Genomic DNA, 15,753 nt, shown 5'->3' with positions numbered 1-15,753 from the left:
AGAAAACTTAATTTCTTCTGTACATTGGTGTAAGGCCTCACATTTTCATGGTAGAACAGTAAAGACTGTGTGAGACTGATGCTTTTCAAGAGCATTAATGACCTATTTGAAGAGACATGACTGTTGCAGTTCTCATTTGTATCTAATAAAAACTTATAAGATTTACAAATTTTAATAAAAAAGGAAGTGCATCAACCATACGGGTATATTACCGAATTTAGAAGTACGTTCAAGGACACTTACTTATAACACATTACGCTTTTTTAGAGTAAGCACTTAAATCTGCAACACCCAAATTAGATAGGTGCTATCCTGTGATTTAAAGAGAAAGAGAATTCATTTGTGAAGCAAAAGTTCTAATATACTTAGAATTTACAAGCCATCATCAAACTCATGTCAAGAAAGCAAAATAAACGTATTAATTATTGCAATCACTAGTTTAACATAGGTTTTTTTTTTTATGCTAGGATGGACTGAAGAAATTTACAATGTGTAGTGTTAAAAATACTCTGTTGGATTAATTATTTTACCAAACTTGGCAAATTTATACTTACACTGGTATGTAGTAGGATATGGAGAACCTGGTATGTATGTAGGCATAGGTTGTGGTATTGTAGGTACTCCAGCAGTGGGGACATAAGTGTACTGAAGCGGATATGGGCTTTTGTTTCCTATAAACAGAAATGAGACACAGGAGATAAACAAAGTAAATCATTATATGCAAAAGGCACAGATTTAGGGGAAAAGAGGGTTATAAAATAAACAAACATGATACAAAAATAATTAAAAAATAAAATGAGCTTAGGCAAATGATTCAATTGAGCTAATGGCACAAATTTAGACAATATGAAAACATACATCAAAAAGTACATTAAAATCTTCTCTCTAATTCAAGACAATGAATGTAAGGTTTAAGGTGTGATCTACAAAATACAGAAAGTATCTCAAAATAATGCTACTATCAACATTAGATACTTGCTCTGGTTTAACCATCTGACTAAAACGCAAATTCTACTGCTTTTCTTTGAGTGTTTAGTAATAGGAAGGGTACAGTCAGCTGTCATATGTACTATACTTTTGCTAATTGTTTTAGATGCCTAGGTGCAGAGAGAGAGAGAGAGAGAGAGAAAGAGAGGGAGGGAGAGAGACATAGAAAGAGAGAGAAAAACTAGAACCTGACTGGCACTCATTTATAGCTGAGTAAACTGGAGCAACATGAAATAAAATGTTCTTGTCAAGGACACAACATGCAGCCTGTTCCAGGAATTGAGCCCACAGAGTCATATGTTTTCACAACAGGAAACTTATTTAGTTGTAAAATCATTCCCTGGATAAACATTCTGCTTGTGCTAACAAGAGGACCATTAAAATGTTTCATAGTTATTAACAAAAGCTAATCATTGTAGAAATGATAAAAATTTTCAAAATGGATGTTGCAAAATCAAGTTCTAAAAGAAATAAAACTTCATCTGATGACGGGCATGTAAAACTATCTGGTTTGTATTGTATCAGGAATGACTAACATGGCATGACAGAGCAGTCAAATGGAAATAATAGATTGTGTTATAAAAGAAAAAAAAATTGTAGGAAGTTTATAACGTCAGTTATTCTTAACTAGTAGTATCAAACATCACACATAAGATATCCTTAATATGATTTAGACAAGTAGAACAGAAACAAAAACACAAACCATTCAATGTAGAGATCATATAGTTTTATATCAAATAAATGGAAGTTTATCTGTTTTATGACAATAAGTATTAAAAAAAAAACACTCAATATATCAACCAAAACTAAGTTTAAAAATATTTAAAAGTATAACAAAAGAAGCCAGAACCATTAGATTCCATGTGTGGATTACTATCTACTAATTATGCTTAGAAAACCAGCCAACAGTAATCATTAGATGACATGATTTCTAGAACTATTGCAGGTTTAGGTAATTTAGACTAAGACTTGTTTGTAGACAAGATTACATACAATGATGTATGACTGACATGAAAATTAAATCTATTATTGAGAAAAACCTTTCTAACACTTCAGCATTCAGAGTTAAATGTAATGCTTTCTTATTCACAATTTTGAATTAACCATCCATACTTTATCTCCCAGTTTCAAAATTTTGACAATGCAGTTTTTTGATTTTTTGCATGCCTACTCAACACAGATCCTAGAATATTTAGGTTGGATATAGCCAGTTCAAATGCTGAAGGTTAAATATGCATACATACAAATAAATTTATAGGAATTTCAAAATTTAGTAGCTGGTATGAACTTATATGAATATGAATGATAAAAGTATTATTAGTAAGGTATAAAGCTTTTTTGTCTTTGGGTTAAATCTAACTTGTCCTACCTTCCAGAAAGATTTTACTGGATGAGACTGTATTTCAATTATCCCGTATTTAAAGCTTCAGTTTACTACTTATTGACATTGCTTTCTTAGTATCATTTACTGAAGACTAATAATAAGTACCTTGTGTTTTTTTTTTGAGGTAGTATAAAAAAAAAATAAAGAAAATAGTATAATGAAGATGACTGGGGAAAAACGAAATTAACGATTTAAACTATGGAGCAACTACATCATGCAATTCTAGTACATTAATCAATATATAGTTTCATCATACAAATTGGCATACTAGAAATGGTTTCAAATGTGTGCAACACAGATGTAATTCACATTGTATACATAAGTAACTTAATTTAACTAAATTTAAAAGGTTAAAGTGAAACCCCACATTGCATTTGACTATTGTGTACAAACAGCCAATGGTATACCAATTAGATGTTAACTACTTGGGACACAATGATCCTCACTTATCCATTCATTTGCATTTTTGAGTGGCACAGGTTGTAGAAAAAAAGAAAAAGAAAAGAAAGTGCTTTATTAGCAACTACTGTCCAAAGTGACACCACACCAGAGCCATAAAATATGTCTGAAACCACTCCTGTCAACAATTTTGTGTGTAATTACTACTTAATAATGGATCCAATGTCTTGTTTTAAATTTTTATTAATTGCCTTTACTGCTTGATTCAAACATATGTCACATAAAATCTTTTTTCTTCAGGTTTACATTGCTGAAGCAGCTGAGACATGTTAGTCACAGTGTCTTTGCATTACAGCAAAAGAACAAACTACCTTAAGAAGTCATCGGAAATCACAATATAGCTACAAGATTTCTCTTCTTTAATTGTAGAAAGAGTCAGAAAAATTCTCACAATTCAGAAAATTGTGGGAAATCATCACCATCACTTTAACATCCACTTTTCCAAGCTTGTAGAAGTCAGACAGAACTTGTTGAGAATCTTTTTTATTGCTGGATGCCTTTCCTGTTGCTCATGCTTATCTGTTTCCAAGCAAGGAGATATTCCAAATTATCAGACATGTTTTCAGAGAAGATTAGAAATGAAGGACACCACTTGCATGACAGGGACATTTGTTTACAACTATTACATGAAATCAAAGCAAGGAGATGTGCTTGTGCATGTACACACACACACAATGACCTTCTTCCAGTTTCTATCCCTAAAATCCACTCACAAAACTTTTGTCAGTTTGGGGCTATAGAAGAACTTGCCCAAGGTGCTATGCAGTGGGACTGAACATGAAGCCATGTTGTTGAGAAACTGTACCTGAGACCATGTTGTTCTTACTAAACAGTCATGCCTTATAAAAATGATTGGTAATTTTTAGTGTCATAGAGAAACTATAAGTCTCCAATCAAAGTGAGGCCTTTCTGTTTGGTCTCTGAACTTCTGCATATGCAAGAAAACAACATTAGAAAATTTAAAGATTCATTGTGAAACAAGCAAATCCATTGTCCAGAACTACTTCTAAATAAGTTAGATTTTCTACAATATAGGAAATACATCTCTATTGTTGAAACTGAATTAATATTTATCTGTATGTTTGGCTGAATAAAATGTTACTGATAATTACTTATTATAAATACAAAAAGAAAGAGTGAGAGAGAAAGAAGGAAAGAATTTTTGGATCTTTTTTAAAACAGGGGCCACATTTTTCATTAACAAAACACTTTGAAACTTGGAACACTGGTAGAATGTGTCATATAAAACATCTTTTTCTCTTAGTCTTCTTTAAAAAAAAAGAAATCCATAAATTATTCCATGTTAAAGTTGTCGTATTTCTGTAATTTCAACCAATCACTGACGTCCATTCAGCCGATATACATTAAGTGCCGACTACATAAACAAACGATTCTGAAACAATTAATCCTAACCCTAACCCTAACCCTAGGGTTAGGGTTAAAGCAAATTTAAAATGAAAAAAAGCAAATAAAACGAAGAATCGTTTGTTTATGTAGTCGGCACTTAATGTATATCGACTGAATGGACGTCAGTGATTGGTTGAAATTATCGAAATATGACAATTTTTTACATGAAATAAATTCGAATACAAAAATATTTTTCTGTTCTATAACACAAAATAGATAAGTATACGAAGTTTGAAAGTCTTTCGGTACCAAAAACACTACGTAAAACATTAATGAAAAATGTGCCCCCCCACCCCGTTTTAAAAAAGATCCGAATTTTTTGTTGCATATCTTTTCTAATGACAACTCCATAAATCTGAATGGTTAAAATAATGAAGCTTCTATGAAGTCATTCAAAATGCTACAAAAGCAGCCTCTCCCAAATCAGTCACATAAAAACAGAAAGCAAGAACAAGAAAGTCATGGCTGGGTAGCTTTGATACTAAGCTTGCTCAAAGCTGATTTGAGGTCAAACAAGGAGTGTTTCAGATTTATTTTTCAGTCTTAACTAAGTAGATAAAGTATTCAGGCTACCAGCACATGTTTAAGTCTACAACCCATCTGACAAGTGAAGGACAGTATCATCTATAGAAAAATCATTGTGTAATTGGAAGTGATGGTGATGCTATTTTTTATCTCCAGATCAACCATGGTTGAGTAGACCTAACTGAAAGGCATTCTGGCTCTTTGATCACATCCCATCTTTTTGTCTAGACAGTGTATCTTGTACCTCAAAACTTTTGTAGTAGCATCTTTATAAGGTCAGAAGTTCAAAGTTTACTGCAGACATTTGTATTGTGGCCAGTGATAGACCCTCTATGTAGTCATTTGAACTGCTGAAAATAGCAGCCAAACTTTCAAGACACATCCCTTCTGTGTTAAAAAGAAAAAAAAAAAAAAAAAAGAAAAGAAAAAAAGCACATCAAATAATGGTTCTGAAGAGACAAAATGGTTGTCTTTGATATCACAAGTATGTTCACATTTCATCAGTAAATGTGATAGTTAAGGAAAACAGGCAAGAATTACTTTAAAAAATTTTAATGTTCTTTTTTCATATTTGGGGCGGGGATGGTGAAAACATTCCCAAGAATCTACCATTAATAAAACAGTGTTATTTAATGCTATATTTTGTTTATTTTCATCTTTCTTCACTAAATACTATCAATGAAGTATTACTTGTTTTGACATGTTTAAGTCTAATGCATAGAAAAAAGAAAAAAAAAGACTAATAGGACAATTTCCTGTTTCTAACTGGTAATAATCTCTAATCAATACACTGTCAATTTGCAACAAATATCAAACCCACCATAAAAATCATATCTCAGATGTATTTGGTTACATAATAAAGTAACTTACAAAAAAAAAAATTTGGTCAAACAATATCATAAGTTAGTTTCCATATAAACGCCAGACCACGGGGAGCCTAAAAAGCCTTTATAATAATTCGAGGAAAGGATAATCATCATCATTATAATCATTTTCATATCCATGTTCCCATGCTTGCATGGGTCAGATGAAATTCGTTGAGGTAGATTTTCAGATGCCCTTCCAGTCATTGACAGTTTCTAAGAATCTCAGTCTATTGAAGAAATGGTGCGGACAGAGTTATGAGTTTTTCTCTCATTTTCATTTTGCTTGCGAAGATCACACATGTAAAGACATGTCAAGAAGCCTAAGATGTACTTTTGCGGCTGACTGCAAGCACAGGATACTGCACGTAATAATAGCGAGCCTGTTTTGCTTACAGCCAGCAAACATGTAATGACAAAAGAGGAATACAAAAATCATACACTTAAACAACTTAGTTTCTCTCAACTAATATAACTTGAAAGTATTGGTTGATCCATGGCCATTGTATAGAAGCTTAACTGATAATGTTTCAAAGCAAACATCATAATCACACAGCCATGCCAGCACCAATGAGCTTGTTTATGCTGGATATGTCTGCCCATCTAACCAGTTATATTGTAGTTCTTTACCATGTTGATAAAGTTTAGTACCTTAAGATCAGCCTGCAGTACATTTTCCTCTTCAACCTATTCTGCAGATCCCTTCCACTTTGGTCATTTGACTTCCACACCAATGCGATCTTTCTAACATATTACAGATGATACCTCTAATGCCGATTTTCTCTCAGCTTGCCATCATTCAAGCACAGTGATACTGCACTTCTAACAGAGCCTGCTTGCAATATTTCTCTCTAGCTTCCCTTCTGTAGTCATTGTCTCGGTCTTGATGCCACATTGCATACAAGCATCAAGTAATGACTATCCTGACACAAGCTACTATACTTTCACAACACCCACTTCCACCACTAATTAGGTCAGCTAGGTAAACAAGCTGTCAACTATTTCTAGGGAGCCTTTGGGCAGTTGAAAGATTGCATTTTATGAGAGCTCTGATTTTAATGGTTACATTAGGAGCCCTGTTCATCAACCAGACCATCTGTACACTCATAGTTTAAATTGGCTGCAGTTACAGAGTTTCTAGCTGCTCCATTTCTGCATATCAAGTATGACTGTTATCTATATAGCTGTAAAATTTATGTTATGTCTTGCTATTTATAACTAGTATTTCCTAGGTCAATGTTGGCCTGCCTGCCCAACAGCAGAGTGGCATCATCTGGAAGCTACAACTATGCAAGGAATCACATTGTGATCAGTGGTGTATAACAACATCTGAGAGTCTGGTCAAAATAGTGATGTGTGTGTGTGTGTGTGTGTGTACATGCACCCTCATCTTGATATCAAGCAATGGCTGTAAGTGAGCATCACTGTCATACAAACAATATTGTATATTTTCTATCTTCCATGGAAAATGTAACTGGCCAAGGGAAATATTATCTTGCTTGAAAACAGGTGAGTGTTAGTGACAGGGAAGAAATAAAGTTGTAGAAAATCTGTTACAGGAAACTTTATTTGACCCATGCAAGCATGGAAAAAGTGAGCATTAAATGATCATGACAAAGAGAAAATGAGAAAACTGCTAATCATAAGTTTGTAGCTTGTTAGATAATAACTGATAGTATTTTCTTAAAAAAAAAAAACGTCATAAAGAAATCCATGAGTTTATACTGTTATTGAAAAAAAGAAATGTAAAACTTTCTTGCTCTGATAATTTTTATAAAAAGAAACACCTACATTTTTGACTAGTAGTTTTACTGTGAATTACAACATAATACTAAACTGCTTTGTCATTTTAAAACTAAATGCATCTCAATTTCTCACCTCTTTGCTGACTGTTTTTCCTCAAAGCTTTTACAAAGTAGAAACAAAATTGTAAAAGAAATAGACAATGATTAGAAACTACATGTAGATTAGCAAGAAACTGTATGATCTCCAAAAGAAGCTTTTTAATAGATCAAATATGTACAGCTTAACATATCTATTTACCCATACTCATACATATGAGTAGTTAGATATTTTAAGATGCAAACATTTGATGCGTGTGTGCATGAAAGTGATTGGGTGTTGCACTCATGATCACTGGATTGCGGTTTCGATTCTCAAACTGTCAGTGCATTGTGTTCTTAAGCAAACTTCATTTCATGTTACTCCAATCCACTCAGCTGTAAATAGGTAACCCTGCAATAGACTGGCATTTCATTCAAAGGTAATATTGGTCAGCCTGCCTAACCAGCAGGGTGGTACCACTCAAAAGCTACAACAATGCAAGGAGCACACTGTGACCAGTGGTATATAATACATTTGATAGTCTAGCAGATACAGTAATATATACCAAACTGGAAGACTGGAAAGCTTTTGCTATTTATTCTCTGTTACATATGTTTCTTTACTAAATAGGAGTTACAAAGTTATACATGTTAAAAAAAAACTTGTAAGACATCTGTCAGTAGTAATTCTTCAGACCAAGAATTAAAATAATACAAAATTTATATTGGATGGCGCGATAATATATAGAATCAAGTATTAATCTCAGGAGTCATATATATACATACATAGAGAGAGAGAGAGAGAGAGAGAGAGAGAGAGAGAGAGAAAGAGAGAGAGAGAGAAATGTAGAGAAGAAACAGAAGTATTTTCAACTCTCAAATAAAATATAACATCTACATATACTTATGAGTACTGGAATATGCAAAAGTGTTTCTTGAAGGCACAGCTTGGATTATAATCCTATCTACATACTGTATATATCTGATAGGTAAAAGTCAAATCTAATGGAACAATGACCTAGCAATCAGAAGCATACTATGTTGTTTAACACAAGAAAACACTTTAAAGTATATGAAATTGCAAAAAAAAAAAACTGGCAAAGAACATCCTAAGCTATAATTACCAATGAAGCCAACCAAATGAAATATGAAATAAAGCCAAAGGAGCTGGAATTGATCAACAGATATAAAGAGACAAGGAGAGATTTTTTGGAGAAACATCTGTAATATTTTGGCATTGAGAAAGATTATAAAACAGCTGTTAAAATGGGTGGTGATAATGAAGATGTTCAGAATATACCGATTAAACATATGTTGCACATTTATTGAATGAAAATTATTTTATAGACGTGTTAAAAGTAGCAACTGTAGAATAAATGTACTGAAGAAATAAAAAAAAAATTGTGAAAACTACAGTAATACAGCACAAAAATTCCTATACGTTATGTAAACATTTTGTACTCAGTACTAATGGTAAAAAAAAATGTAGTAAAAGTATCCAAATTTGTCAAATAATTGTTTTACTGATATTGAATTAAAAGAAATTAGTCTTTGACATGTAATGGAAGCCAGTATTGAATCGGTTTTAACCCTCTAACTATAGAAATCACATACAAGATATTCAGGCTAAATTTGACAATCCTGTATGTCTTCTTTCTTCAGGAACAGCTTGATGTATTGGTGAATAGTCAATGACATTGGAGAGCATAAAAATTGAGGTTGTAGTAGAGAAAAAGTTTGCTGATACAGAGAAATGGAAGCCATCTGAATATGGGAAGAGTTACCTGTATTATGATGATTCACACCAGGTATCAAAATGCTGACAGACAGCATGACTGCTACTCAATGCTCTGTGAACAATGTAAAGGCTGTAAGATGTGACATGGACAACATGAAAGCCAAATTCCCTGAAAGTTCGATGGTCTTCATGTGTGTCTCTATTTAGGGTTATGTCATGCTGCCCACCTCCATCTCTGAATAGGGCCTTAGGCTCAAGTCAGATGGTTATGTGAAGCTTCTGGAGACTTCAGTTAAACCCAGGCTGAAGAGGGTTGCTGCTGGAAGGACACAAGTGGTAGCAAGATTTGGCTCCTTGCCATAGATCCAAAAAAAAAAAAGCCAAAAGTTGTCGTCAGAGAATTTCTACAACTTCACCAGCCTCCTAATTCCCTCAATTATAAGCTTATGGTTTACTAAGGGTGGGACACAGTTGAGAAAGACAACAACCACTCTTCCTGCAACACAAAAATTGAAGATCTTCCCAAGGACACAGTGAGTAACACATGTGCCAGGTTCTACAGCTGTCTTGAGGTTATAGTAGAAGATGAAGGCAGCTACTTTGAGTAAACTGTTATCTCTCAGCCATAATCTAGTTGATAATTTTTGATCTTTCGAAAAATACTTCTAATTTTGGATGGAACATTGTTTTCTTTTCCTTTTACGAAAACTTTCAAATTTAGCCCAAATACTCAGTATATTCACTCAGAATTTCATTTCCTTTTAACTGCAAAATGCAATTTTTATATACCAATTTGTTATGAGATGTCAAGTTTATTGAGGCAACATGACTTGCAGGAAATACAAGTTCTGTTTGTGGTAGATATTTAACGTGATTACTGGAATAACTACGTAATTCAATTGCACAACTAAATGGTTACATTAATTCTAAGGTTTCTTTGGGATTCTTTTACTTAATATTCTACAAAACTAATTTAGATCCAAGTTTCTCAGCAATGTATCAAATTCGAATTTGAGCTTTGTGTGTTGGCGTAAAAGAAAGATAATAAAAATATTTCAAACTAATCCTTTCATTGCAAGAAGAAATGAATTCTACATTGCACACATCAACAAAATAATCAATACCTTAGTGAGCTAGGGCAACAAAGTCCTTAAGTATAGACATGATGCAAGTGTTGTCTATAAAGAAAAGTGAAGGGAAAAAAACTGACTTGTCAACACCAATAGCTACCTTCAATTTATGATTTACAACAAAGTATTTTAATCAATGTACATTTAATGTCAGTTGAATTGTGCATCCATATAAAAGGAGAAAGTTTTAAAGTAAGGATCTCCTCACTGCATTGTATATTATCTTAATCCTACTTTATCACTAAATGATAAAGTTATGAAATGTCCACCTTTCTTCTAAATATCAGTTGAAACTACTTAAACATACCAAGTGTTCAGGCCAACTGTAACACACTATCAGTGAATTGTTAGATCACATTACTTAGCAAAATCTAGTGCCATTGTTAGGTTGTTATGTTTACAAGTGTTTACGATGATTTAAAAGCAAAACAAACCATAAAGTTTCTTTTCCAAAAGGAGAATTTGATGTTTTACAAAAAATATTCATGTTGTTTCAAGGTGAATTTATAAATAACTTTCACTATTTACAAATAAAACATTCTTCTTATATGTTTAGAATAAAATACAATAACATATATGAGATATCAGTCAGTAAAATCAGATTAATGCATCCTGATGATACATTTTAAAACCACATTTAATTTCCAATAGTATCAACATTATTCAACCATTCTTTTAGCATTCAGATTACTCTGTCAAATGTAATGCTTATTTATTCACATCATTTTGAATTAATTATGCATTATCTTGTAACTCTGAGATTAGGATGATGTGTTTATTTCATTTCAGAATGACATTGTAGAGTAGGTGTGAGAGGTTAGATCTAGTTAGTTTTAACATAAGTAGGTAGAGGATTTGGGCCATATATGGTCAGTTCAAATGCTGAAGGGTCAAGTGTTAAGGATATAAAAATCTTGGTGATATCAGTCAGGTGTCTTGTCTAGAGAGCATTTGCCAAAGTGCTTGTACTTCTGGAAAAACAAAAATCCTTATGAAAATCTTAAAACTGTACTTTTATCAGGTAAATTTGTGCCTTTTCCTCATGGTAGTGTTTCAAGGTCTCTATGGGGAAAATGTTTTGTTCCTACCTTGGTTTATTCGATAAGTGAAACCTTCTATCGATACTTAGAGGAGGTTAATACGAGTTGAGAAGACCCCCCAGTCTTGTTAAGGATATGACAACCTCCAGTGTTGGTGTAATGGTTTATCTTTCTTCTTATCTATTCTCAGAATATTTTCTACAAAATAAAAATCTGAAATAAATATTGGTTTCAAATTTTGGCACAAGGCCAGCGAGTTCAGGGCAAGTCAATAACACTTATCCCAGGGCTCAACTGGTACTTATTTTATCAACCCTGAAAAGATGAAAGGTAAAGTCAACCTTGGTGGAATTTGAGCTCAGAGTATAAAGACAGACGAAATGCCACTAAGCATTCTGCCCAGTATGTTAATTCTGCCAGCTCACCACTTTATTTCACTAAGAGAGTTTTCTTTAAGATATATTTTGTGGAAATGTACACACATCCTACCCATGTTAATTGAAAAATTAGTCATTCCACTTGAGGTCATCAAAATGTATGTGATATCATTGAAACAAAAGACTTGCAGTGAGAAAATGAAGAGCTAAATGACTAACAAACTAAAAGAAAGCTTTTCTGGAACACTTCAAAAGCCTAAGTAGAGACAAAAAGGAAGAAGTTATAATATGCCATTAGACTGTGGTCATGCTGGGGCAGTCTTGAAAAGTTTTAGTTGAATTAATTAACTTCTGTACATTTTCATTTTTAAAACCTCATACTTATTTTATCAGTCTGTTTTGCCAAACCACCAAGTTATGGAGACAAACACACCAACACTGGTTGTCAAGCACTAGCAGGGGGATAAACAGATACAAACACACACATATGTATAAACAACGGGCTTCTTTCAGTTTGTCTGCCAAATCCACTGATAAGGCTTTAGCCAGCCCAAGGTTATAGTAGAAAACGCTTGAACAAGGTGCCATGTGCTTGGGAAGCAAACTTCTTACCACACAGCCACAAACAGATTTGTAGAAAAAGGTAAAATTGAAAAAACAACTTTTAACCTTGATAAGTTCTTGGAAGTATAGAAGTATGCTTTGGTGGGAAAGTAACTAACAGATATGAAAGGTGTTTTACTTGCAAGCATGGCAGATAATTATCACAAGTGGAAAAGATGTGAAACTTAACTGGTGATAGGATTTTTCATTATTTTTGAAAAATGACCTCAAATTTATCCTCAGCTCGACACGTCACAAATTCATACAACTAATGCATGAAATATAGTTTCATTTTCTAAAATACTTTTTTTCATAGACAACTAATTGCTTACATTTTTCAGAAAATTATGACATGAAAGAGACAAGAACTTCATAATAAAAAGAAAAATTGTTGAGGGACAAAACACATCTGGATTACACAGACTTATGAGGCTCATAAAAGCAATGCAACAGAAAACAGTATTCTACTTTAGTAGCCAGTTGGTATATCTCAACTACCAAAACAATTCATCTTATCTGCTTAATTACAATAATATTTTTATCTAATAAATACCATGATACAATCAGCAGTGTCAATTACAAAACTGTCAAAAACTATCAAAGGTGACAAAATGAGGGTAAGTATGACATGGTAGTAGGGAACCAGACACACTTATCTCATAACCAGGAAGAAAGAAGAGCAATTTAATATGCCAGGGTTTCTTTATTTTATCCCTTTAGCATTTAAATCAGCCATATTTGGGCAAAATACTGGTTTTTTTTAAAATTCAAACTGGCCAGATCTGTACAGTATTCAGTACATTCTACTCCACATTACTCCATCAGGTTTGAGAGTCCCAATATTCTCATATTAGACCTCACCATCGTTTGTTTGGTTTGATTCAGCTCATACCATTTTTTCATTCAACTGGTACTGTCCATACCTTTGTTGTTAGAATTTCTATATATATCAGTTTAATATTTGTGTAATGTGACCAATTTTGTAGAATTCAAACACTATATTGTGACTGCAAATAAGGAACAATATTCTCTAGTCAACTTAGAGAATCAGGTTGAAACTGACATTTTCAAGGGGTTAATATTAAGAAGGATAACTAATTGTAAAAATACTGAGGTAAATCCTCTTGTCTGCCACATTTAGTAATCCTTAATAGAGAAATAAGGATGTTATAAAAAATCTTTTGTGAAATTAGTTAAAAAGAAATTAAAAGATAACAGCTTAATTAATAATATCCTCTCTCTCTCTCTACTCTTGTGTTCCAATAACATTAAATTGCATCAAACACCTTAGAATGTTTTTCACAAATTTGAATTGCTCTAATTAAAGATACATCAACCTGATAGAAAAATAGAACCTTGTTAGACTGATACAATTAACAGATGAGTGAATTTAACGAATGATATCACAGTGGCACATTTATCTGTTTGTCACCATCACAATGTAGTGATGATAAACAGATTAAAATAAATGAAAAGTGCTTTCCAGAGGAAAATATCAATAGCTACAGAAATAACAAAGATGTCTTAATGAAGGTTATCATTTCTCCAAATAAAGTTTAATAAAAAAAAACATCACTCTAATAGATTAATTCCTACTTCATTTGTCTCTGCTAAAAACACAAAAAAGAATTAGATATTCTACATACACACACACGCATACATATATACGTATGTATATATTCTTTTACATTTATACAACAGATATATTCAGTTTTGTTACAACTGTTGGAATGGTCAATTTATATATTTAGCTTTTATACTCCACAACAATACAGAAGTACTAAATGACCAGCAGCATACTGATTTCCATTAGTGATGGTGACTAGATGGTCAATCAGCCGGCCAGTTACAGTTAAAGTATTCTATATCCACTATGGCACAGTGGAGGTGGTGTGTAAGTATTGTAACAGAGGCTTGGTTGAATTTTCATCACTCGTTTGCTTAATACATTCAAATAACATTCACGACATATCTTTCAAAGAAATGTAAGGATACAGAAGATGAAACTGGCAGTAAAGAACAAGCCACACAAGATAATTTAGGATAGAATTTAGAAGTGTTTTTAGGGTTCACAAAAGTAAGATAATCAACTGGAGATCCACAACTGTATTTTGGGGGTACATAAAACAGAACTTGCTACAGATAAATGTTTCAAGAAACAACGATGTATCTTTCTCTAACACTTAACAATTCAACACGTTTCTGGCAAATGAAGCATTCTAACCTACATGAGTGAAAAACAAAATCGAAATTTTGAAAGAAGGCTCTGTAAAACTAGCTTTTAAACATTGAATGGCTATAGGGGCCCATCATAGAACAGCAGTACTCAAAGGGGTTCATAAGTGATTTAGAACATCAATATTTGGGAGTTTAAATCAAGCCAAGCTAAATTCTTCTGTGTACATTGTTAAAATTAAATAATTTATAATAACTAATCATTTCTAAATCAATCAGCAATCATATACAAGTCTTTGAAAATTAGCTTAATGCTTGGCAAGGAAATTTCTCTTGAAGAATGGACAGTTGTGTGGATAAACGGTGAATCACAAAATGAAACTTCACATTTCTTTGAAATAGGCCTTGCAATGTTACGGAGAACAAGTCATTAAATTCTACTGAACAGAATTAATTATTTCTCTGATTTCTCATTATTTTCTCCCAACCTGTTTGAAATTATAACATTGCAAGTATTGCATCATCATTCTGTACTGTTGCAACATCTTTAGAAGCAAAAATTGGTCAGTATAGTTGTTGCTGAACTTGAGAGAGAGTTTGGAACATAGTCTGGTACTTATCTTTCAAGAATTTTTGCTTCAACTTTGACTCAATTGTAATTGAGAATGCTAATAAAATATCTGGATAATTTTTGATGCTTAACAATCAATATTTATGTCTGTTCGATTCCGAGTCAATTTTTTCCCCACACTAACGTTGAATTTGATTATTTTCAATTAAAAAAAAGCTTAAAATGGGGGTAAAATGAGTAATGACTAATCTAGATTTCTCTTTAAATACATGGTGTGTATATATTGGAAAGCAAGCCACACTTGCAGATCAAGAAGAGATTATTTTGTATTGAGTTTTTAGATTTAACTAAGTTTCGTTGATTTCATATCATATCCCATTTTTCCACGATCCTCTTTCATTTGACTTACATATTTAAAATTTTTGCTGCATTTCTTATGTCTAAATATGGGTATTGATATGCCTTCAAATGTAATGCTGGTAAATTGAAGTAAAATCGGCTTACTCATTTTGCCCCGAACAAATTTGTCTTTTATATGCTCAGAGAGAACGGTGATAATTGTCTGAAATAGTGTCCAGAATATGTTATAGTGTTATTGGCGGAGGTAAAAAATACGCACAACACCCGTTTTCGATGTAACACTAACCCTAAATGCCGGGTGTGCATATTCT

At 32.8% G+C, this 15,753-nt stretch overlaps 1 protein-coding gene across 2 annotated transcripts in view; it reads right to left on the bottom strand.

The window, feature by feature from the left end:
- LOC106882915 (DAZ-associated protein 2) overlaps positions 1 to 15,753 on the bottom strand; it is a 56,625-nt gene that overhangs the window by 19,077 nt on the left and 21,795 nt on the right. For both annotated transcript variants that reach the window (XM_052968698.2, XM_052968699.2), the window contains exon 2: positions 555 to 671. In XM_052968698.2, the coding sequence (XP_052824658.1) occupies positions 555 to 671 (117 nt within the window). The remainder of the gene's footprint in view (positions 1 to 554; positions 672 to 15,753) is intronic.

Source organism: Octopus bimaculoides, chromosome 6 (assembly GCF_046866305.1).
Source record: "Octopus bimaculoides isolate indiv1 chromosome 6, ASM4686630v1, whole genome shotgun sequence".
NCBI lineage: Eukaryota > Metazoa > Mollusca > Cephalopoda > Octopoda > Octopodidae > Octopus > Octopus bimaculoides.
This window is presented reverse-complemented; position numbering and strand designations above follow the sequence as displayed.